General features: G+C 35.6%; 1 protein-coding gene across 1 annotated transcript in view; it reads left to right on the top strand.

Annotated features, from left to right (window-relative positions):
* The window catches only part of SVOPL (SVOP like), a 60,787-nt gene that overhangs the window by 12,940 nt on the left and 21,920 nt on the right, over positions 1 to 25,927 (top strand). Inside the window, exons 5-10 of the mRNA XM_031939151.1 lie at positions 3,357 to 3,482; positions 6,968 to 7,096; positions 13,800 to 13,873; positions 18,178 to 18,380; positions 21,217 to 21,328; positions 24,781 to 24,862. Coding sequence (XP_031795011.1) covers positions 3,357 to 3,482; positions 6,968 to 7,096; positions 13,800 to 13,873; positions 18,178 to 18,380; positions 21,217 to 21,328; positions 24,781 to 24,862 — 726 coding nt within the window. The remainder of the gene's footprint in view (positions 1 to 3,356; positions 3,483 to 6,967; positions 7,097 to 13,799; positions 13,874 to 18,177; positions 18,381 to 21,216; positions 21,329 to 24,780; positions 24,863 to 25,927) is intronic.

Below are 25,927 nucleotides of genomic sequence, written 5' to 3'. Positions count from 1 at the left end.
TCTGATATCTAGATGCTGTATAAATGTTTTTTTAATTAATTTTTTTTTACATTTTTATAACTTTTTATTTTTCTAAATATGTGAAAAGATAGTTTTCAACATTTATCTTTGTAAAATGTTCCAAATTTTTTTCCCTCCTTTTTCCTATCCCTTCCCATAGAGAGCAAAGCAATTCAATATAAGTTAAACATGCACAATTCCTCTAAACATATTTCCATATTCATCATGTTGCACAAGAAAAATCAGATCAAACAGTGAAAGAAAAAAATGAGAAAAAACCAAAGCAAACAATAACAAAAGGTGGAAATGTTATGCTTTGATCCACATTCCATATCCATAATTCTCTTTCTGGTTATAGATGGTTCTTTCTATCACAAATCTTTGGAATTGCCTTGAATCACCTCATTGTTGAAAAGATCCAAATCCATCACAGTTGATCATCACATAATCTTGTTGCCATGTACAATGTTCTCTTGATTAAATTCACTTCACTTAGCATCAGTTCATGTAAGCCTCTTCAGGGTTTTCTGAAATCAGCCTGCTCATCAGTTCTGATAGAATAATAATATTCCATAACATTCATACACCATAACTTATTCAGTCCTTCCCTCAACTAATGGTCATCTACTCAATGTCCAGTTCCTTGCTGCTACAAAAAGAGTTGCTATAAACATTTTTGCACATGTGGGTTCTCTTTTAAACAATCTCTTTGAGATATGGACCCATTAGAGATACTACTGGATCAAAGAGTAGGCATAGCTTGATAGCCCATTGGGCATTGATCCAAATTGTTCTCCAAAGTGGTTGAACCAATTCACAACTTCACCAACAATGCAATAGTGTTCCAGTTTTGTCACATCCCCTCAAACATTTATCATTATCTTTTTCTATCATCTTAGTTAATCTGAGAGGTGTGAAGTAGTCCCTTAGGGTTGTCTTAATTTATATTTCTCTGATCAATAGTGATTTAGAGCTTTTTATCATATGACTAGAAATGACTTGTATTGGACTACCATCTAGGGGAGGGGATTGGGAGAAGAAGGGGAAAAGTTTGAACAGAAGGTTCAATGTTGAACCAATGGGTCAATGGATCAATGTTGAAAAATTACCTGTGCATATGTTTTGTAATAAAAAGCTATAGTGAAAATAAAAATAATAAAAAAGAAATGACTTTAATTTCTTCATTTGAAAATTGTCATTTCAAAGGGTTATCAAGTTGTGCATACTCTTTGATCCAGCAGTATTTCTACTGGGCTTATATCCTAAAGAGATCTTCAAGGAGGGAAAGGGACTCACATGTGCAAAAAAAAAAAGGGGGAGGGATTTGTGGCAGCCTTTTTGGTAGCGGCAAGAAACTGGAAACTGAGTGGATGCCCATCAGTTGGAGAATGGCTGAATAAATTGTGGTATATGAATGTTATGGAATGTTATTCTTCTGTAAAAAACGATCAGCAGGATCATTTCAGAGAAGCCTGGAAAGACTTACATGAACTGATGCAAAGTGAAATGAGCAGAACCCGGAGATCATTATACATGGCAACAAGACTATACCACGATCAATTTTGATGGACATGGCTCTTTCCAACAATGAGATGATTCAGACCAGTTCCAATCATCCTGTGATGATGAGAGCCATCTGAACCCAGAGAGAAGACTGTGGGAACAGAGGGTGGATCACAACATAGCATTTTCACTCTTTTTGTTGTAGTTTGCTTGAATTTTATTTTCTTTCTCATTTTTTCCTTTTTGATCTGCTTTTTCTTGTACATTATGATAATTGTATAAATATGTATGCTTATATTGGATTGAACATATTTTAAGATGTTTAATATATTGGATTACTTGCCATCTAGAGGAAGGGGTGGGAGGAAAGGGAGAAAACTGGAACACAAGGTTTTTCAAGGGTCAATGTTGAAAAATTATCTTTGCATATGTTGTGAAAATAAAAACTTCAATAATAAATAAAATTCTTCATATCCTTTGATAATTTATCAATTGGGGAATGACTTATATTCTTATATTTTTGAGTCAATTCTCTATATATTTTAGAAACAAGAGCTTTATCAGAAACACTGGATGTAAATTCCCCCCTACCCCCAGCTTTCTGTTTCTCTTCTAATCTTGGCTGAGTTGGTTTTGTTTGTGCAAAATCTTTTTAATTTAATGTAATCAAAATTATCCATTGTGCATTTCATAATGTTCTTTAGTTCTTCTTTGTCCATAATGTATAAGTGTTTTTAAAAGAAGGAATTTTTAGAATTCCTTATAGCTTATAGCTCCACCAGCAAAGCATTAGTATGCCTACATAGATTTTTATTCTATACTCCACCCCCTGCCAAGTACTTTCTTATCTACAATGTAATTTTATTTTCTCAGCATCCTTTGTGATCTCTCACCATCTCATCTGCCTTGAGCTACAGAGGGCTAGAACTGATTCTTCTATTTTCTAGTTTTCCTCTGATGCCTCAACCTCATTTGATTTGGAGGGTTACATCAGATTTCCTTTAAGATGGTGCCCACAGATATAAGATCTGACAGGCACTAATAAGGTTAGAAAGGCCTCAAGTGTGGGCCATATGATTGAGTTTGTCATTACTTAAATTTACAAATGTTTCTTGACAGATTGGCCACAGGATGATGGAATTTTTTTGGTCAAAGCAACTCTCAAAACCTATTTCTCAACTCATAGAGGGTTTGCAATGGGAAGAGAATGAAACCTTAGATTGTTTGGATGAGGAAATTTTTTTTATTTATTTATTATTAAGGCTTTTTATTTTCAAAACATATGCATGAATAATTTTTCAACATTGACTCTTGCAAAACCTTGCATTTTAAATTTTCCTCTCCTTCCCCCCATCCCCTCCTCTATATGGCAAATAATCCAATATATGTTAAACATGTTAAAATGTATGTTGAATCCAATATATGTATACGTATTTATACAATTATCTTGCTGCACAAGAAAAATCAAATCAAAAAGGAAAAATTTGAGAAAGAAAACAAAATGCAAACAAACAACAACAAAAAGAGTGAAAATGCTACATTGTGATGGATGAGGAAATTGAGATTCAAGAAGTCCACCTGATAGACAAAATGGCAGAATAATTCAATGGCAGAATATCAGATCATGACCTAGATCTCCCGATTCCTCTGTCCAGTATGTCAGATTATCATGCTGTTGATTACTATCGACAAATAGTTTGAGACAGAATCTCAAACCTGCCACGGACATCACTGATAATTGGATTTCTTATGTTGATAAAATTTTCAGATCTTTGAGAAAGAAATGCTATAATTAATTAAACACCATTGATTTCTGTTGTCTTTAACCTTTTTTATTTTTCATCATCAATTAGGTTTTCTGGCTTGCTGGCTCTCTGCTAATCATCGGGTTGGCATCAGTGGTCAATCCAACCATTGGCTGGCGCTGGCTTATTCGCATTGCCTCTATTCCTGGCATCATACTCATTCTGGCCTTCAAGGTGAGAGTGTATGTGTAGGTCACTGCTGTTATCAGACCAGCTACTTTATTATCCTCACACACATTTCTCATTCTTAACTTTGCTCATGCTTTACTATCCCTCACTAATACCTAAACTGCTATGCTTTTTCTCCTGTTCTTTCATATCTACTGCCTCCTTTAAGTTAGGATTCAATATTGTTTCCCTTAGAAGTCTTCTCTAATTAGCTATAACTTGTTCTAGCACCTTTCTAATAAATCTCAGCTTTGCACTTATTATCCACATTTCTTGACTATGAAGATTTAGTTAAAAGAGATAACCATAGAGTTAAAACTAAAAGGAGGCTGAGAAGTCATCTAGTTCAAGTCTTTCATCTCACAGATGAAGAAAGCGAGTTCCAAAAGAATGATCTAGAATGGAAAAATTGCAAAAGGCTTTTTCCAGAAGATGAGATTTTAGTTGGGACTTGAAGTTATAGAGGTCACAAGATGGAGATAAGAGAGAATTTTGTGCATGAAGGACAGTCAATAAAAATGCTTGGAGTAAGGAAATGGAATGTTTTGTTTGAGGAATGATAAAGATGCTAACGTCACTGGATGAAAGATTATATAAATAGGATGTAATTATGTATAAGAAGAGTGGAAACATAGAAGGGCTTTGATCATCAAACTCAAGATTTTGTGTTTGAAATTCTGTCAATAATTGAGAGGGAGACACTGGAGTTAATTAAATTGGAGGTGGGGGGGAGAAGCATTTTAGGAAAATTACTTTGGTATATGAGTGGAGGGTAGATTGGAATGTGTAATATGTGGCATAAAGATTAACTAGAAGGATATTACAATAGTCTAAATATGAGGAGATGAGGGAGATGTATACCATGGAGGAAACAATATCAAAAAGAGAAGGGAGCATATTTGAGAGATGCTACAAAGGAAAAGTTGATGGGAATTGACAACCAATGGGATATGAGGGTTTGAGAGGTAACGAAGACATTAGAATGATTCCTAGATTGCAAGCCTGGGGGACTGGAAAGATGATGGTGCCTTTGGTAGTAATGAAAAAAATTTGGTAGGAAGTAGGGTTTGGAGGGAAGGATTATGAATTCTGTTTTAAACATGTTGAATTTGACATCTACAGAACATCCAGTTAGAGATTTCTGATAGGCAGTTGGAGACATGAGACTGAAGGTCAGCAGAAAGAGTTAAGTCTGAACAGGTAGATTTGAGATAATGGGATTCTTGGAATCTGATAAGATTACCAAGAAATAGTGAAATGCATTGTTAACATTCATGATGAAGATCCAGTAAAAGGAGGCTTGACAGTGGTCAGATAAGTAGATGGAAAACCAGGAAGATAATGTTATGGAAATCTAGAGAAGACTATTATCAGGAAGTGGATGATTGTCAAAAGCTACAGTCAGGTCAAGAAGTATCAAGATAGCCACTGGGTTTTGCAGTTAAGAGACCGTTGATAACTTTGGGGAGAATAGATTTAGTTAAAAAAAAAATGAGGTGGAAATCCAGGCTGGAGAGAATTAAGATGGATTGAAAGGAAAGAACATAGAGGCTTCTCTTATTCACAACCTTCTTAGAAAGTTTAGCAACAATTCTCAGCAATACAATGATCCAAGACAATCCCAAAGGACTAATGATGAAATATAGTCCATCTCCTGAGCAAAGACTGATATTGTTTGAATACAGACTGAAGTATGCTATTTTTCACTTTCTTTCTTTCATTCTTTTTCTTTTATTTGAGTCTTCTTGTACAAAATGATTAATATGGAAATGTTCTACACGATTTCACTTTTATAGCCTATATGTGATTACTTATTGTCTTAGGGAGAGTGAGGGAAGGGAGAGAGGGAGGAATAGAATTTGAAACTCAAATTAAAATATTAAAAAAAATGTTGAATTTGTAATTGTGGAAAAAATAAAATGTTATTTAAAAAGTTCAGTAACCAAAGGCATGAAAGATATGGCATGATAGTAAATGGGGATGAATGGATTTAGAGGTTTTTTTTGAGGATGGAGGATATATGGCAATGTCTGTGGGGAAGTAGCCGGTAGACAGAGAGAGATTGAAGTTAAATAGGAATGATGATGAAGGATGGGAGGAGTAATTGGGTAGAGCAGACAGGATGGAATGGGATCCCTTGTGCATGCAGAGGGGTTGGCCTTGGAGGTAAGGGATAAGATAGTGTCAGAAAGCATCTGAGTGACATAAGGTGAGGAGGAAGGGGAAAAAGGGAACTCGACTAAAGAACTCATTTTCCCCCAATAAAATATGAGGAAAAGCATTATCCTTCTATATGAGATAAATTTAAAAAAATATTTTAAGTCGTTCTCCTTCAAGCCTTCTTTTTTCAAAGTCAATGAGAAAAAAAGTCATCTGTTTGAAGATGTTTTTAGCAGCATTGTTTGTCATTAAAAAACAACTTTGAATCAATTTAAATAAGTGGCTCAATAAATTGTGACATTGAGGTAATAAAATACAAGAATACAAATGAGACAACAAAAATGAGATAAATCAATTGGTGTGGAAAAATCTGTAAAATAATGTGAAGTACAGGAAGCTAAAACTGGATAGTGTCTACACTGTTTAGAAGGAAAAAATGGCTGAAGAAAGTGGAAAGAAACTGGAATAACAGATTAATTGATATGACTATTTTTATATATTTAGATTCATTTTCAAAAGTAATAATTATAAATGTGAATATTGATTTTTAAAATAATTTTCACTGTTTAGAAAAATAAACATACCTGAAACATCCTTACATCACCGGTTCCTTCAGCCATTCTTCATATGACATGGTTTCTAAACTTGCAAGCATCTTTCTCACCTTACTTTGATGTAAGAGGAATGAATAGCTCATTAGTGCTGAAAATGTAGGGCCAAAATTTGAACTTGCACTCCAGATGTGATGTAATACGTGCCAAGCACAAAGGGACTATCATTTCCCATGACTGGGATACTAGGTGTGTGCTAATCAGTCTAAAATATCGTTAACTCTTTGTAATGGCCACACCATGATGTTGATTCATAATGAGCTTTCTGTTGAGTGAATTCCAGATAGTTCTACATATGAGCTGATCCCAAGCCAGATATCCTCAGTCCTCGGCTTGCACAATTGAATTTTTAAAACCCAAATTGTTTAAAACCCAAAATTGTTTATTTTCATTGCAGTTTATCTTTCTGGCTTTAGCCCAACATTACAGCCTATTGAGGTCATATTCAATAAAGCTTACTGCTATTGTTTAATGTAATAGTTATCCCTGCCAGGCTTATGCCATCTGGAAATTTGATTTGCCCTCCTATATGCCTTTCTCTAGCTGTTATTATTCTCCTGTATCAGGAAACTTCTCAATGGAAAAGATCCACAAAAGACGCTTTAGTGATTTGAAAGAGAAAGTTCATTCTAGATGAGGAAAACAGTCCTATTTCTTATGATGTAAAACAGATGGAAGTTGGATGATGACCTTTTCTCATTACAACATGTCTATCGACAGTTCATTCCTGAATCAGCTCGATTTAATGTCTCTACTGGGAACACCCAGGCTGCTGTGGCTACTTTGGAGCGCATTGCCCGAATAAACCGATCAGTCATGCCAGAGGGAAAGCTGGTGGAATCTGCCTCGGTATGCATTCAAATGTAGGGTCTTCATGGGAGTTTTCATTTTTGGATCATTTGGATCATTTAAGAGGTGATTGGTAGAGTCTTTCAATTTCTATTTTACCCTCCTGGATTTAAGATATTCAAGCAGTTTTCCTTGATAGTTTTTGAAATATTATGCCTAACCTGTTGTTGTTGTTATGGCTTTCAGGTAATTCAATAATTTTTTTTGCTTGTATTGATTTATTTCTGACCATCTTTAAAGTGTGTGTGTGTGTATCTATATGTGTATGTATACATATATATATAATATATACATATATACACACACACATATATATGTATTGGAAAGTGGTAGCAATGAGCATTTTCTTAATTCCATTCTATCTATTGTATAGAGTTCAAACACCTTATAACTTTGACTTAAACAACTTTATCAAAAATTACAATTAAGTATGAGAGGCAGGTCGTTTAAAAACATAGTTAAGCAGATTTCCTTAAGAATAATACATACTCATTCTGATGGAAGTGGATATCTTCGACAAAGAGAAGATCTAACTCAGTTCCAATTATCTATAATGGACAGAAGCAGCTACACCCAGAGAAAGAACACTGGGAAATGAGTGTAAACTGTTTGCATTTCTGTTTTCTTCCCAGGCTATTTTTACCTTCTGAATCCAATTCTTCCTGTGCAACAAGAGAACTGTTTGGTTCTGCACACATATATTGTATCTAGGATATACTATAACATATTTAACATGTATAAGACTGCCTGCTATCTAGGAGAGGGGGTGGAGGGAGGGGAGGGAAAAGTCAGAACAGAAGTGAGTGCAAGGGATAATGTAAAAAATTACCCAGGCATATGTACTGTCAATAAAAAGTTATAATAAAAAAAGAGAAAAATATATACGCACATTCACATCTAGAAAGAAGGCTATGAGGACTGAATGTGGATCACAACATAGAACTTTTTATTGTTGTTTGCCTGCCCTTTTTCTTTCTTTTTTTTTTTTTTCCTTTTTGATCTGGTTTTTTTTCTTGTGCAGCATGACAAATGTGAAACATGTATAGAAGAAGTGCACATGTTTAACATATTTTGCACCATCTGCTGTCCAAGGGAGGGATTGGGGAAAGGAGAGGGAAAAAAATTTGGAACACAAGTTCTAGCAAGGGTAAATGCTGAAAATTATCTTTGCATGTATTTTGAAATAATATTAAAAATAATTTCTTGGGAAAAAATACATACTTGGAAGAAGATTTTTCTCCATATGGTAAGAGGTCAAAATGGCTCCTAAATATAGAACTATAAGCAGGTAGGTGACATGGGATAGAATGTTGAGCCTAGAGTTAGAAAAACTCATCCTCCCAATTTCAAATCTGGCCTCAGATTTTACCTGCTGTGTGAGCCTGGGCAAGTCACTCAATAATCCTGTTTGCTTCAGTTACTCATTTGTAAAATGAGATGGAGAGAAAGATATAACACTCCAATATCTCTTCCATGAAAACTTTAAATTGGGTGAAGAAGAGTTGGAGATGACTTAACAATAAACAGAATTATACTGATGCTTCCACTTATTATAACACAATAATTCTTCAACCATAATGTTGCATGTAGACTTCCACATACCGTACAATACTTTAAATAAATAGATCTGATGGCCAGATGCTATTTTAGTACAGTGAAATAGATATGACATTTAGTAACTTCCAAATCACTACAAATTTCTTAAACAAATAACATTCATCAATATCACAATAATTTTTTTTATACCATTGAAAGTTTAAATTTAAAGAAGTCTAAACAATTAGTTTTACCTTCATGAAAAAAAAATGACATATTAAAATAAGGGAAAATTTTCTGGGAAAGAAAGAACAAATGAATGGTAGATTAGATATAAAAGCTTAAAGGGCAAGTTGGTTATTTTTGGAGAAATTATAACAATTAAAATATGATTTGCCCTTTTCATCAACTTTTGAGGTATTTAATACTTGCATATTAAGTTTTTTTTCCTAATTTCCATTAATTCTTAAATTATCTCTCCATCTATTTTCCAAGTATCTTGTTTTTCCAATGATATATTTCACATTTTCTTCTTTTTGTTTTAATCTTTCCAAATTTGTTTTAATTGTTTCTTGATGTCTTATGGAATTATCTTCTACTTGCCCAATTTTAACTTTTAAGGAATTTTTTTTTCAGTGAGCTTATCTTTTTTTATTTGACCAATTCTGTTTTTTAAAAAATTATTTTTCTTCAGTGAATTTTTATACTTCCTTTTCCATATTCACTATTCTGCTTTATAAGGAATTCTTTTCATCAGTGAATTTTTGTGCTTTTTTCCTTTAAACCATTAGATCAAATCTGTTTTTGAAGATGTTATTTTCTTCAGGTTTTTCTTTTTGCATTTTTAACCAAATCGTTAATTCTCTTTTTATAATTTTCTTGCATCACTTTCATTTCTTTTCCCAATCTTTACTCTATTATTCTTATCTCTTTCAGTCTTCCAGAAATTCTTGTTGCTCTTCGATCCAATTAGCATTCTCTCCCCCTTCCCCCCCCCCCCCCCCCCAGGCTTTTTAGTGTTTTTAGTGTTAGGTTTTTAGTGTTGTCTTCTTCTAAGTTTGTCTTGATTTTCCTTGTCACTATATTTTTATAGTCAAATTTCTTTTTTTCTGGTTTGCTCATCTTTCAGCTTATTTGTTGGCTTTTGACTTTATGTTAAAATTGGTCTCTACTCACCTCGGGGTGGAGAAGCAGTGTTCCAAACTTTTTCCATGCTTTTGTTTTCAAAGCTAGTTCTGAGGGTTTGAAAGTTTTGGGTGGTGTGATTTCAGGGGAGGTATGATTTCTGATCTCCTGGTCAGAATTTTGGTTCAGGAAGAGACGCTAGTCTCCTTCAGCCACAAATGTGGTGTTGTCTTTGCCTTGGAATTTGTGACCAAGGCTACTACTCCCTTCTGACTAACCTCCTGTGTTCTTTCTTCTCTGCTTTGGAACTTTATATGGACAATAGAGTTACTAACTGGTGCCAACTGTACCCAACAAAGGAACCCTTGTATTCTCTTTCCAACCAGTTGCATGGCCCCCTCACTATCTCTAGGCTAAGAGGTTCTGAAGTAGGCTTTTACCCTGGTGTCACAAACCTGCCAATCTCTTAAGTTTAATTCTTAGGTTGGAAAAATAGCTCGTCCTGACTTTTTGTTGTCTCTGCTGTTGCAAAATTTGATTTGAGGTGTTATTTTAAAGTTGTTTGGAGGGCAATGTTGGGAGACTTTCAATGGTTGCCTCTAATCTGCTATCTTACCTCCCAAACCTTATCTACCTCCCAAATCTTCTGTTAATATTACATTTTGCAAAACAGTAAAACTGACCAAAAGGTCAGATCTGCATTTGGGGACATTGCCCTATTAAGAGATGCCAGATTCACAGCTGGACTTTTCCCTACTCTATCAAATTACATACTTTTGTGCATCTCATAACTATTTCTGTGAACTTAAAATACTTGACTATTGGTGAGTATAGGCTTACCATCTTGCTGGTCAGAGCATGTCCTTTGGATATATATGGTCTTGTAGGACCAAATGTCAAGTCTACTACATTTTTGCCCTCGTCTCTTCCTCAGGAACCAAATTAAATTTTAATTGGGGAATATTTAACAAAATAAAGAAAGTCAAAATAGAGCATAGATAATGGGTAATATATGGTTTTCTAAATCAGATTATGGCACAGGGATCCTTATGTATGGTTAAGTAGTCTCCAGGTTTGATACTACTGATGTAGAGTATGTTTCTTTTCCTGTACTGTTGCAATCCTATAATATGAGAGTAGTACATGCTTTACAATATTAGGGTTATTCTAGGACTGGTCTGTGTTCAAAGCTTATATCACTATATTCTTAGGAATATCCATAAACCAAGTAGGGGATTTATGTCAGTTAACAGGCCATAGGAGTCCATATGACTTATTTTGGGATAACAAGGACCTATGACTTCTATCAAAACAACCCAACTTGCCTGTAGCTTTAGAAACAGAGTAAGTTGCTGGAGATAAAAGTAATTTAGGTTCATGCACCTATTGTCTGAGGCAGAATTTGAATTCAGTCTTTCTAAATCTGACCTATTAGTGCTTCTTTGATAATTGAAGGAAATTGGAGGGGAGGAGAAGGAATTAACATTTCCTCTTTGCTGCTTCCAATATCTGTTAACCCCATTCCCTCCTGGAGAAGGCAGTGGGTACTGCCTTATGTGGTATGGTTTCAGGAATACCAGGAAGCCACATTGCAAGAAATATTCTTTCATTCTGAATGGTTTCTTGAAGTCTGACCATTGGCCATCCATCCCTTTACCTAGAGACTTTCTTTTTAAAAAATAGCTTTTTATTTTTTCATATATGTGCAAAGATAGTTTAACCTTTGCAAAATCTTGTGTTTCAAATTTTCTCCCTCCCCCCATCTTCCTCTAGATAGAAAGTAATCCAATACAGATTAAACTTGTACAATTCTTCTAAAAATATTTCCACATTTGTCATGCTGCACAACATCAGAACAAAAGTAAGAAAAAAAAAACACGAGAAAGGAAAAAAACAATAACAACAAAAAGGTGAAAAAACTTACGTTTTGATTCACAGTCTCTATAATTCTCTCTGGATGTAGATGGCACTTTTCATCACAAGTATATTGGCATTGCCTTGAATCACCTCATTGTTGAAAAGAGCCAAGGAGGACTAGTATTTTCAACCCCACCCATCATGTATATCTAAGCTGTAGAAATTTTGGATCATTTTTTTTAGAAAAGACATTTAAAAGCAGAAGGAGGAAGTACACTGAGTGCCTGAGAGAAATGGATGGCACCAAGGAAAAGAGAATAGAACAGAAAATCTGAGACAATCAAAGACCAATTTTACCAGATTCATAATGTAATCCTTGTGTCCAAGTCTTCCTCCTGACTGAAAGTTCTCAGTGTTTTGGAGAGAATTTTCACTTCTCTGGTTCATTGGTCCAAATAATTTGGAAAATATGCTATTCAACAACCTTGTCCGCCTCTGGTTGGAAATTTCTTTTTCAGGTATTTGGACTGATAAGGCTCAAACCATGAACATTTATTTCTTTTCATTTATTTAATTTATATTTAATTTATTTTCAGAAAGATGGGTGTGTCTTGACTAAAATAAAGCCCAAAGTCAAAGGGTTGTTTTGTTGGCAGATATGTGTGAATGTAATTATAATTACACACTGAGATATAAAGGCACAAATATAGACCAGGAAGGTAGAGGAGATGGCTTTAATTAGCATTTGTTCTTGATTTATTAATTATATAGAATATAATTATATATAATATATATAATTAGCACTTAATTTCATTTGCATATTAATTGAGGATCTTCTCAGTGGTATGGCCCTACTTTGCATATACTTCTGATTTTTTAAAAAACAGAACCCTGAAATTAGTTTGGGACACAAAATCCCCATTAAACTTTAAATTAAGAGTTACAAGGAATTTCTAAACTTTCTAAAAGTCAAATAATTGTCTTGGACTTTACTTAACTCCAGACACAAGTCGTTAAAAGAACAGATGTCACGTTATGATAGAATACCTAAGAGATGAGAACCAAAAACTCATTACATGGCTCTCAATTGTAGAAGATGGTAGCTTAACAGGTGGAAACCAAGAGTCTTTTACATGGCCTTTAAAATCTAGTTGTAGGAGATGGTAGCAGAGAGAATAATGACTATGAGTCTAGTGGACATGAAATACCCAGCATAAATCTGCATAAAAACATCACTAGAATACCTTAGCAGCCCTCTAATGCAGGGAATGTGGAAGTTTTCCTGGCCACACATATTTGTGTGTGTGTGTGTGTGTGTGTGTGTGTGTGTGTACAAATGCCTCTTCACACGTGTTCCTTGGCCAGAAGTATTCCCAACACTCACGACCTTCTATTCATATTTCCTGAGCCCATCACCTCCCCAGTGATGCTATCCTACCCTAAAAGAAACTATATTCCATGCATCTATAGGGCACCTTATCTTGTCCCTTTATTGGTTAAATTATTTAATTAATGTCTTTTTGTTTAAAATGTGTATTCTGGCTAGTAAAAATAAATATGTGGTTTATGAGCTATGCTTTTGAGTGAGTGTTGCCCCATGGGATGCTTTTAATATAGAGTAACTTTTTTTTTTTGGGGGGGGGGTACAATATCTGAATAAGATATCCCTGGTATTTAGTATGTATTGGTTAAGTGAAATATCTATAATTTATATCAAAGCTCATAGAAAAGAATAATATTGATCAGTTCAATTGAGCCCAAGTAGAGCTTAAGCAGGATTGTTCTTCCATGTCAATGTACTCCTGTAAGGTTGTCTGTACATTAAGAAAGCCTGGGCAAAGGTCACTTTCCAGAATATTTTCTCTTCCCCGCACATTTGAAAATGGGAACCATATGAAGGTTTATGCTGCATTCTGATCTTGGCAGGGTACAGACAACATCAAATCTAATTTTCAGGGAGATAAGAGACAAGGAATCTTTCTTTTTCCTACCTCTCAGGAAAATTTATCATAGTAAGGACAGTCAAGGCTTTTCCTTTAGCTAGGTAGTTTGGTAGCTTTCAAGCGTCTGTCTTCGGCATTCTCCTTGTGTTCTTGTTCAGAACCCCACATTGCTAGGATTGCTGCTTGGATATTTCCTCCTTCACACTTGTCTCTAATTTAATATTTCTCTTCCATCGTGTCAGGAAAAAAGAGGAAGATTTGCAGACTTATTGGATGGCAAATACTTACGGACAACTTTGCAGATCTGGATCATATGGTAAAAATATATTAAGACTTAAAAATTGAGTTTGTGTTATTATTTTGCAAGCTACTGGAAAAAAGTCTCTATTAGATAGTACTGGGATCATAAGATTATATAGGTAGAAAGTAGCAAAGTCCTGAGGGCTGAGATTCAAGCCTTAGAGGTAAACTCAAAGCTCCTGATGAGTAGAGGTCATTTTTCCCTCTGTAGACTTCCTGAAATTCTCCTTAGATTGGGCTCCCTATAGGGCCCTTTCCTCAGTATATCTAGCTTGTCTTTGCCTCCTGATACAAACAGATAGTGAGTTGTTTGGGGGGACACTGCTAGGATATCCATCAGAAGTTCAAGTCTTGTAGACCTTTTGAAGTTCACAGTGTCTTATTCTGGTCAAGTAGGTTGGGTTTGTCCTCATACCCACTAAAGGTTTCCCTCTAGCAAACTTCTTTAGTATTGACCTCTTCTCTATTTTATACAGCGCCTTCGATGAAGCAGCCAGGTGGTGTAGTGGCTATAAAGGCAGAGCTTGGAGTCAGAAAAACCCTAATTTAAATGCGGTCTCAGACACTATATTATGCTGTGATTCACATTAAGGCTAAATAATTCTTTCTCTGGATACAGATGATTCTCTCCAATACAAGTCTATTGGAATTGGCCTGAATCTCCTCGCTGTTGAAAAGAGCCAAATTCAATGGATAGAGATTTTGAAAGGAACTTAGTGATCATCTAATCTAAACTAATTGTTTTGTAGATGGGAAAACTGAGACACTGATGTGTCCATAGTCACACATGATTTAAAGCCAATTCATCTTACTCCAAACCCCAAATTCTTTCTATTACATTATGCTGTGTTTCTCAAATGTTAATTATAGGTCCTAGTTTTCAACATTCACTCCTAAAAAAGCTTTTATTCCCCCTTTATTTAAAAAAATTGATACTGATTTGTTCTTATAACATATTCATGTCAAAATGTATCATCCCTGTATGCTGAACAATCGCTTAATTGTAAAATAACCTTGGTAGTTAGTGGAGGAGAGGGAACAGAAGTGAGAGCATGGTGTTGTTGTTGTTTTTTTTAATGCCTAACATTGCCTAAATGTATTATGTAAAGTAATAAAAATATTCTTCCTCAGTGACTGTGGGTAAATCACTTGATTTCCTTAGGTCTCAGTTTATTAATTTTTAAAGTAAAAGGATATTTTTTTCTTTAGTTGTTGATGAGGAAAAAAATTATTTTGCTCTGGGATATAGAAAATGGTGTCAGAGAAATCTCATGTTGAAATGCAAGGACCGATTTATGTGGAGAAATGTTGCCTTCTTGTGGTCATTCTGGACATTTCAGCTAGTGATTATATTTGTCTCTGTTCTGTTTTAGATATTTTTCAACTAATGACACAAATTTAAGAAAATTATGAGTAATTCAGGATTATTGTGAGTAGGATGACAGACAACAGAATTTAATTTATGATAAATTTAAACTTACCTTATGATAAATTATTTCTAAGCTTTGGATGAGTAACTTTGCATTATCTTTTTTTAATGTAATTGATTATTCATAGTAACTCAATTTAATAAATGTTTTCTTGTTCTTGGATATGAGTAGGCTTCAGCATATGAGCAACCAAAAGTTATATAAAAGAACTATATAAAAAGCAACATTAAAGGGGAATGTTATATGACCTGGAAAGAAAGGAGTCCGAATATGGAGCGAGTAAGCAAGTTGGGCCAATATAATAGTAGAGAACTAATAAGGTTTTTGTATGTATGTATGGCTGGAACCGGTCAGTCAACTGGCAGTTATTAAGCTCCTAAAATGCATCAGACACTGCTGTATTTTGAGAGAAAAAGGCAAAAACAGTCATTAAAATTTTTAATTTAAATTGGAAGGACAACATTGCAAATGATCATGTGTATGAGATAAGCTGGAGATAATTCTGAAGGAAGACATCAAGGAGGATTGAGAAGGGCTATAATAAGCCTATAATAGGATAAAAGGGATTTTATCTGGAACTTGAAGGGGGTCATGGCAGCCAAGAAGTAGAAATAAGTAGGGAGTGGCTTCCAGGCTTAGAGAACAGCCAGTGGAAAGGCACCAAGTTGGAGATGGAATGTCACATGTGAAGAACAGTTAGGAAGCCAGTGTCACTAGATCACAGAGTATATGGAGGGAAACAAGATGTAAGAAGACTGGAAAGTATTATATAAAATAATTGGGCCAGGATGTAAACAAAGAGACGATTTTATATTTGCTCCTGAAGGTGATAGGGAACTACTGGAGTTGTGTGTGTGGTGTGGGAGAGGCAGACAGAAACTTTCTGTAATTTGTTTTAGGAAGATCACTTTGCTAGGCAAAGAATGGATTAGAGTAGGGAAAGATTTTAGGTAAGGAGATCAACCAAGGGCTATTGTAATAGTCTAGAAATGAAATGATGATGGCCTATATTAGGGGCAGTGTCAGTGTCAGGAAAAGGGGCATATAAAAGAGATGTTGCAAAGGCAGAATGAATATGACTTGGCAATAGATTGGATTTGAGAAATAAGAGTGGGAGAAATCAAAATGACAACTAGGTTATGAGTCTAGGTAACTGGGAAAATATCCCTATTCTCAATAATAGTTATCCCTTCCACATCTCGACTTTCCCCATTGCAGTTTCAATATATTAAATGGGAGTTTTGGGGGAATTCGACATGCAAAGGCCAGCAGACAACACAGAAAGAGTTTCTAAACTCAGAAATGCATAAAAATGTAAAGTATTGTATAATATCAATACCCCATTTTTAAGAAAAAGGAAAAAAAACCAGATTTTTTTCCTCTGATACAAAGGGAAGGCCCCAAAAGTTCACATGGAGTTTCCAAACTGGGAGGCACTTTTCCTTGATGTGGAAAAGATAATTGTAATATGGCATTTAGAAAGAGGCAAGAATTTGTGGAGAAGGGTTTTGAATGGATGAGTTTTGAACATATTGAGTTTAAAATTTCTGTGAGATATCTTAAAGTTAGAGGTCATGGGAGGTGAAAGATTAGTAATAAGATCAGAGAGAGGTTAGGGCTGGATATATATATATTTGAGAATTGTCTCCATATGAGATGATAATTGAATTTGTGGGAGTTGATGAGATGACCAAGACATCTGAGGTATAGAGAGTAAGAAATGATTTATTTAAAATCATATAACTAGTAAGCAGCAGAAGGATTTGAATCCAGTTTATCTGACTCAGAACCAAAATTAGTAGCTTTGACTTAGCATGTTAGACAACTGTGCTCTATCACTAGGGACTCACAGAGCACCCAGATTAAAATAGAATTAGGAAAGATTTAATAACATGAAATAGAAAAAATGATGATATAAATATATGGTTTTCTAACTCATTACACAACTTTGCAGGGATTCTTATGTATGGTTTGGTGAATCCTGTTTTTAATTCTAATTTGACATCATTGATCTAGGGTATTGAAATTCAGAGAGAGAAAAAAATTAAACACATGTACTTCTTCAGAGACAATTTAGTTAGCAAGAATAGTTACTTAAAATGGTAACCTATGTTGTTACATTGTGCATTATGAATAACACCCATCTGTGAAGTATTATAATGTATCCCCTCTATTCAACAGCATTTATCTTAATCACTTTATATATTGTTTTCACATCATAGGTTACAAAGTTGATTCAAAGATGGGTTTCATGATACACTTATCTCTTCCATATCACAGGATTTAGAGGCACAGCACCCCCACGATCTGGAAAATCAATGATGTAAAAAGTTTTGGCCTTCCCTTCCTACCAGAGAAGTCTATATTATTATGGTTTTAAAAGATTAAATATATTGATAGTTATACAGTACCATCCATATAGTTTATGTATTTCTGAGTTTCTAAACTTTTTCTTTGTCGTCTGGTGGCATTGGCGTGTTGCTTGCAGCTCCCTTTATCCAAATATCCATTAAATTTCTGATTCCGGCCTGTGAAATACCGAAACCACGATGGGAAATGTCATTATGTGGAAGGGATACCTGTACTTTCGCTGGGTGTAAAACTTGCTAATTAAGGTTCTGCTTTGACTCTAAATCTAATTCTCTTTCCATTATATTAGTGAATAATCAAATTCTTCCTTTGATACTTCTTAATTAACAGAAATAGGGAATTTTAATGACCTCCCCCCTCCTTTTCTAATACAGACTGGTGCAAGTTTTTTCCTGAAACTATTTCATTTCCTTTTAAAAAATGTATTTCTTATTACCTCAGTCTTAGAAGGAAAGGAACAGATTATTAGGGGCGTAGTTTCCAAACCCTGACATTTGTTCCTTGTTCGCTGCATTTTCAGGCTTGGGATCTCTTTTGCATATTACGGGGTCATTCTGGCCAGTGCCGAGTTACTGGAGCGAGACTTGGTTTGTGGCTCCCAAGCGGAGACGCAGATGGTGCTGAATGGGGATTCGGAAGAGAGCAAGAGCCCCTGTCATTGTCACCTGTTTGCTCCCTCCGACTACAAGACCATGATCATCAGTACCCTGGGAGAGATTGCATGTAAGGATCTTTCGTCTTGGGAGATTGCCTTGTTTAACATGCGAACGTAGTAGGGCATCAGCATCTAAAGTTCCGAATATGAGGCGAGTATTGAGCGGTAGTGATCCAGCCCACCCGAGATGATCCATCCTTTTGGGTATGGTCAACTGTATTACTGGTAGAGAGCTCTGTGTAGTGGATGCTGGTCAGGTAAATTTGAATCCTACTCCCAACACAAACTGTGTAACAACCACTAGGGAATCTTAGTTTCTTCTTTAAAATAAGGGATTGGACTCAAGTGACCTCTAAGCTCCATTAAAGCTCTAAATCTATGTTTTTATGATCTTTATTGGTGATTATTTGATCCACAAGTTGGAGGTACAGTGAAGGAATATCTTGGGATGGAGAAGAAAGCAACTGGATCTAGATTGATCTTTGATAGCCTGAATTAAAAACAAACAGGAATTTATTTCCAATTGTTTATCAGGGATTATCCTCAATAGTTTTTAAACTCTATTTGGGGGAATGGACTGTAGCTAATCATATTAGCAAAATCTGAATTGGAAAGGTTTTCGTGTACTGTAGAATGAAGAATTCAGCAAAATTGCTAGTCTTGGGAGATCCAACTTAGAAGGTATACAGTCATGGATATCTTTCATCTTCTCCTTTTTTTATCCTTCTGATCTTTCTTCTGCTGCTGCTGCTCCTCTCCCCTCTTTTTTCTCTTCTCTTCCCTTTTGTCTTTCCCTCCATCTTTCTCCCCCTTTATTTCCCCCTTTTCTCTCTTCTTACCCTCTTCTTTTTTCCTTTTCTCTTCTCCTTCCCCCTTTCTCTCCTCTTTCCCCTCTTTTCTCCCTCATTTCTCCTTCTTTTCCCCTTTTCTTTCCACCTTTCTCCCTCCCTTTTCTTCTCCCTTCCTCCTGATTTTTCTCTTCTCCCCCTTTCCTTCGCGTCATCTCCCCAACCCCATCTCTACCTAAAATAGAGCATCAGGACTTTCTTCAGATGCTAGTAATCAGTAAAACACCCATTGAGGTAGCTGGCTCCTGGGTGTTTGTGACAGAGGGTATTGTGAGCAGTTTGAGTGGGTGGAAGATAGAGAATGTGTCAAATCAAGAGAAAGGGACAAGTTAGCTAACTGGGAGTCCCTGCAAATAGCAGGACTGTGAATCTGTATACTGTCAGGGTGCTGCCGGTCTATGTGTTGGGGGGAGGGTTTGGGGGTCACAGATGAGCTAACCTAAGCAAGAATTGGTGTAATCACTTTTCTAAGGTGACAATGACAGAGAAGGATTGAACAAAGGTCTTTCAGAAGCAGCTCTTTCCTCTATACCATGTAGCTTCTCCTTAAGCAAAAGAAGGTAAATTTTAGGACTTGGGAGCTGCCCTTTCCTGAGGTGAATTGAGAATTAAAGTAAAGGACTGGGTAAGTCACTTAAACTCTGTTTGCATAGGAGGTAGCTAGATGATTCAGGGGTTAGAGAGCTGAGTTTGGAAGACTAGAGACTTCAAGTGGGCAAGAGATCACCAGGCATTAATAAGTAAAAATTGCCACCTCAGTCCTTCTCCTTACTTCTCAGTATTTTGCTCCAGTTCTCTGGAGATCAGTGGCATTGCTTCTTATTTTTCTTCCCCCCCTCCTTTTTTTTTTTTTTTTTAAACCACGTTTTCCTTTCCTTATCCTCTAGCTTCAGGCGGTCCCTTCTACTCTAGCTTATAATTTTCTCCTATTCTTCCCAAATTTCTGCCAGAAATGATTTGTAACATTCAAGGGTGGTCAGGAAACAGTGGTTTGGAAACATTCTCTGAGCCAGGGAAATGTCAGAGACTTTCTGCAACTATGGGAATTTAGTGTCTAAAAAACTGATGACTAGGAGAGATGAATATTCATGTAATTTGTTTGTTTTTATTGGGCAAAGAAAATGCCTGGATTAATTATTTTATCATTATAAGAAGTTCTTAGTGTGGAAATTCCATGTATTATTTCTTTTTCAATCAACAAGATAATAGTAACAACAACAATAATAGTATTTATATAGTGCTTTAAGGTTTGCAAAGTGCTTTCTAAATGTTATCTTATTTAGGAATAACAATTCTGAGATGTAGGTGCTATTATTATTCACATTTTCTAAATGAGAAAATGGAGGTAGACAGAAGTTAAGTGACTTGCCTAGATAATTAGTAAATAACTGAGGTAAAATTTGAATTTAGTCTTCTTGAGTCTAGGTCTACTGCTCTAGCCAGTATAATCTAGATGCCTGAGGTGGGATTAAAAAACAAAACAAAACAAAACATGTTAATAGGCATTCTACCAGGCACTGGGAATAACTTTTGGTGAGCCAGTGACAAAGGAATACATTTCGATTTCCTCAAAAAATGTTTTTCTTTCTGTGTCTGCAAAAGGAATTTACATTCTACTAATTTCCTCAACTATTGCAGATGGTCAATTCAACTGCAATTTAGATTGAGGGTTTCTTCCTGGAGCTTTGAAATTGGGTAATTTGCCCCTGACTATTCAGAAACTGTAGCAATCCCAGTAACTCCTAGGATAGTCCTTTGATCTGGGGAGAAACAATATAGAGACATTACTTTCTGATTGAAAGTGATTGTCTGTGAAGGGACTTAGACTAAGAAATCTAAACTATGATCTAATGTATTCATACAACAGATCTTTATGTTCTCACAAAAATAAAGGACTGCCAGGAAATTTGCTTACAAAGCAAGAACCAAAGAGATGGCATTCAAGAAGTTTGAACCAAGTTGCTTCCATTTGAAAGGAAATGGTTATTGTCCATGTCTGAATGTGCTAACTGCTTTTTAAGATGTCAAGAATTGGTTGTTATTTCTTCTCTTTTAGTAAATCCTTTAAACATCCTGGGCATTAACTTTTTGGGAAGACGGATCAGCCTTTCTATCACCATGGGATGTACAGCTTTATTCTTTCTGCTGCTCAATATTTGTACATCAAGGTATCTTCCTTTTGGGTGCGCCAAAATAGGTGGTTTTGGAGTAGTGAACTTTTTTTTTGGCTTTGTTTCAAATCTGTGATTTTTGTTAACGTTAGGGAGCCCCCTAACATTACTCATGAAGATCAACAACTGTTTTGGAATAAAAAGAAAGGCAAAAGAAACACAGTCCCGTCTTCAGAGAACTCATATTCTAATGAGAGAAACAAGGAAAAAAATTATCCATAAAAAACCATATACATACATATAATTGGAAGTAATTTCCATTTAAAAATGTTTTATTTACTTATTTTCTCCAGTTACATTTAAAACAATTTTTTACATTTGTTTTTAAAACTTTTGTGTTGTAGATTCTCTCCTTTATTCCATTTAAGAAATTCCCAGCCCCACTTAAGAAATCACATGTGAAGTTATGTAAAACATTTCCATAAGTCACGTTGTGAAAGAAAACAAGTCTCCCACCCTAATTTAAAAAAAAAAAACTCTAAAGAAAAAAAAGTGTGTGAATATGCCGTTGCACATGCAGAGAATGAGAATATTCTTCAGTCTATATTCAGACACAACAATTTCTTCTCCATGTCTAGGATTTTTCATTTTAAGTCCTTCAGAATAGTCGTGGATCATTGTATTGCTGAGAATAGAAAAGTCATTTGTAGCTGGTCATGCAGAACATTGTGATTACTTTATATACAGTATATTTTACTTTATTTGAGTTCATGGAGGACTTTTCAGGTTTTTTTTTTTTTTTTTTTTCTGAGAGCATCCTGCTCATCATTTCCCATGAACAATAACATTCCATGAAAAAAATCACCTCAAAGGAACTTTTTTTAAAAATACTGTATAGGGATGGAAGATCAGGACCCATAAATGTTTGTGGAGAATAAAGCATTTGAGCTGAGTCTTGAAGGAAGTCAGGAAACTAGGAGGTGCAGAAGAGGAAGACTGACATTCTAGACAGCCAGTGAAAAGACATGGAGGTGGGAGATGTTGCTGGTTCATAGAATAAGGGGAGTAAATCTTAGACTTCTTAATCTTTCAGGGAAGAAAATGGAGGAACAGGAGAGGGAAAGACTTTAAAAACCAATGGGGAACAATTAGATGGCTAGTAGTAGAGCACCAGCCCTCCAGTCAGGAGGACGCAAGTTCAAATCTGCCCTCAGACACTTAACACTTCCTGGCTGTGTGACCCTGGGCAAGTCACTTAACCCCAATTGCCTCAAAAAACAAAAACAAAAAACCCCCTCAACGATAGAGTTTCCATTTGATCTGGAGGTAATAGGGAATCGCTGGAGTTTATTAAATGAGGGTAAGAGGGTGAGATAACATGACAAAACCTGTGCTTTTTGAAAAATCATATTAGCAGATGAACAAAGGATGGATGGGAGTAAGAGGAGACTTAAGGTAGAGATTGAGTGCAAGGCTTTTGCAAGAGTCTTGAGTCTGAGGTGATGGGTGTCTCTATCAGGATGGTGGTGATATGAGTCTTAAAACAATCTCTTAAAAATAGAGGTTTAAACATTACATAAAAGTTCTCCAGGGCATCTTATGGCTAGTCAAAAATGCCCAGTTAAGATATATGTATGTGAAAATTCTGTGTTTGGTCCATAGAAGGGAGAGGAGAAAGGAGTCTTGTTTGTTCTAAACAGTGATTCTATCCTCCATGTGCTGTCCCAGTTCCTCTCTATCCAACTGGGTTTCCCCCTCTAAGATTGAAGGGGGAATGTCCAAGAAGTGTGTTAAAGTTGATGCTAAAACAATACTACCTTCATATTTAGGGGGAACAATACATGACCCTCATAGTAGAGATTATCATAAATCCATCTGCAAATTAAATTTTCGATCAGAGTTAGATTATTGTAAAGCCACACGAGGAGAATGGATGATTTTGGTGTCCTCTATGTGGAACTGCAAAATCCTAGGTTTAAGTCCTGCCCCTAACAAATGTGAGTTAAATGACTTTGGGCAATCATTTTACCTCTTCCTGCTGTAGGCAATTCCATAAGACTTGCAAAGAAGGTGAAATTCTGCTGTTGATAAAATGATGTTTTTTCACAACATATTTTTCTTAAGCCAGTGAAACCCCAGATCTTCTCCCTATCCCTCTATATGGCCCAAAGAGTTCATTTTGAAGAGTCTTGTTCTGGTCAGTAGCACAATTTTAATTTTTAAAAACTTCTATGAAACTATGCAGGATTGCAGTGTTAGTGGGTACATAACTTTCATCTCCCCCATTCTTAGGCTAGAGTGGAGAGCTTGAGAATAAAAAGGGTCTGTGCATATCCTTTGGTCGAGCAGTGATACCACTAAGTCTGTATCCCAAAAAGATCTTAAAAGGGACCCACATGTGGAAAAGCGTTTGTGGCAGAAACTGGAAACCGAGTGGATGCCCATCAATTGGAGAATGGCTGAATAAATTGTGGTATATGAATGTTATGGAATATTATTGTTCTGTAAGAAATGATCAGCAGGATGATTTCAGAAAGGCCTGGAGAGACTTACATGAACTGATGCTGAGTAAAATGAGCAGGACCAGGAGATCATTATACACGGCAACAACAAGACTATACAATAATCAATTCTGATAGAATTGGCTCTTCTCAGTAATCCAATGATCCAAGACAATTCCAGTTAGATTTGGGGTGGAAAATGCTACTGGCATCCAGAGAGAGAACTATGGAGACTGAATGTGGATTGAAGTACACTATTTTCACCTTTTTGTTTTGCTTTATTTTTCTTTCTTGGGGTTTTTCCATTTTGTTCTAATTTTTCTTTCCCAACATGACTCATGTGGATTTATATGTTAAAAATGATTATACATATATAACCTATATCAGATTGCTTGCAATCTTGGGGAGGGAAGAAAAAAATTTGGAACTCAAAATCCTGTGAAAATAAATGTTGAAAGAGAACTGTTTGGTTCTAGACATATATATTGTATCTAGATATATTATAACATATTTAACATGTATAAGACTACCTGCCATCTAGGGGAGGGGGTGGAGGGAGGGAAGGGAAAAATCGGAACAGAAGTGAGTGCAAGGGATAATGTTGTAAAAAATTATCCATGCATATGTTCTGTCAATAAAAAGTTATAATAAAAAAATTTTTTTTAAATGTTGAAAACCATCTTTACATGCAATTGGAAAAATAACGTACTATTAAAATAATATTTTAAAAAACAGAATAGGAGGGGCAAGGGTTCTCATTGACGGATCCTGTCCCAAAGTCCTGTTTTGGAGGATCTAACAACAAAAGGGTCAGTGGAGCCATTATATTTCTTTTCTGGCTGAAGTGATAATGCATCTATTTATTTTTGTTGATTTAAAAACAACAAACAACAACAACAAAAAACCCTGCCACACTGAAGTGAATGTTGGTCCTATAAATATTTCCTTATTGGTGACACTAAGCTAATAATGATTTTTATCCTTTCCCCTTTATTTTCTCTTTTCTAGTACAGGCCTGATTGGCTTCCTCTTCATGCTGAGGGCTCTGGTGTCAGCAAATTTCAATACCATCTATATCTACACCGCTGAGGTTGGTCTTTCTCAGGGCTCTGATGGGTAATGTGATTGAAACTGCTTTTGATAAATCATTTAAAATGTGTGCCCATCCACTGGCAACTTTTCCTCACCCTCTACTAAGGGGTTTCTTTTAAGATTTAAATGCTTTCATGACTTTCTAAATACATCCCATTGAAATAATGCCCAGCAGGGATTTCCAACTTTGTATTGTTGTTGGGAAAGGATATTTTTTGCCCTCATTCATTTTTAGAAATCCAACTCTTGCAAGTGTCTTCTCTTATCTTATTTGAGGAGGATGGGAGAACACCAGCCAAACTCAAGACATGGGGATCTCCCTGTTTTTGTGCGCTGTGGGTTCCTCTGGACTCTTGCAAGTGCCCTCTCATATCCAGGAATTTTTTTGAGGATAGTAGAATATCAGCCAAGCTCAAGACATGGGGGTCTTCACTTTTTTGTGTGCCATGGGTTCCTTTGGCAGACTGGTGAAACCTGATGGACTCCTCAGAATAGTATTTTTTAATGAATGAAATAATATACATAAGATTCTAAACGAAACAAATTATGTTTGAAATACTCTTATCAAAGTTGTTATTTATATTATAATATAAATCAAGTTTTGGGGAAAGTAGGGGGCACAGTGGAGAGTGTGTCAGCCCTGGAGTCTGGAGGAACTGAATTCAAATTTGACCTCAGACACTAGATATTTACTAGTTGTATGACCCTGGGCAATTCCCTTAACCCCAATTGCCTCACATTAACCCCCCCCCCCCAAAAATTCTTTAAAGGATTTCTGCTCTAGTTCAACAATTAAAATTAACCTTAAATTGCCTCCATGTAAAAGAAACCCTGAATAAAGGTTGTCAGGAGCTGGAGGATTTAGACTTTTTTTGCTTGGAGCTTGGGAGGTGGGGAATTCCACAGAAAAGAAATGTGCCTTCTTCTAGTTCAACAAGAAATATTATGAATATCTTTACCAACCTGATTTAAAAAAATTTTTTTCTTCAGAAATGTTTTTTAAAGGGCCTTATAAAGAATGTCTCCTTATAAAGACACAAAACTTTTAGAAGAAAATAGACTA

The sequence above is a fragment of the Sarcophilus harrisii genome, chromosome 5 (assembly GCF_902635505.1).
Source record: "Sarcophilus harrisii chromosome 5, mSarHar1.11, whole genome shotgun sequence".
NCBI lineage: Eukaryota > Metazoa > Chordata > Mammalia > Dasyuromorphia > Dasyuridae > Sarcophilus > Sarcophilus harrisii.
Note: the sequence above shows the minus strand (reverse complement) of the source record. Positions and strands in the feature narration are given on the sequence as shown.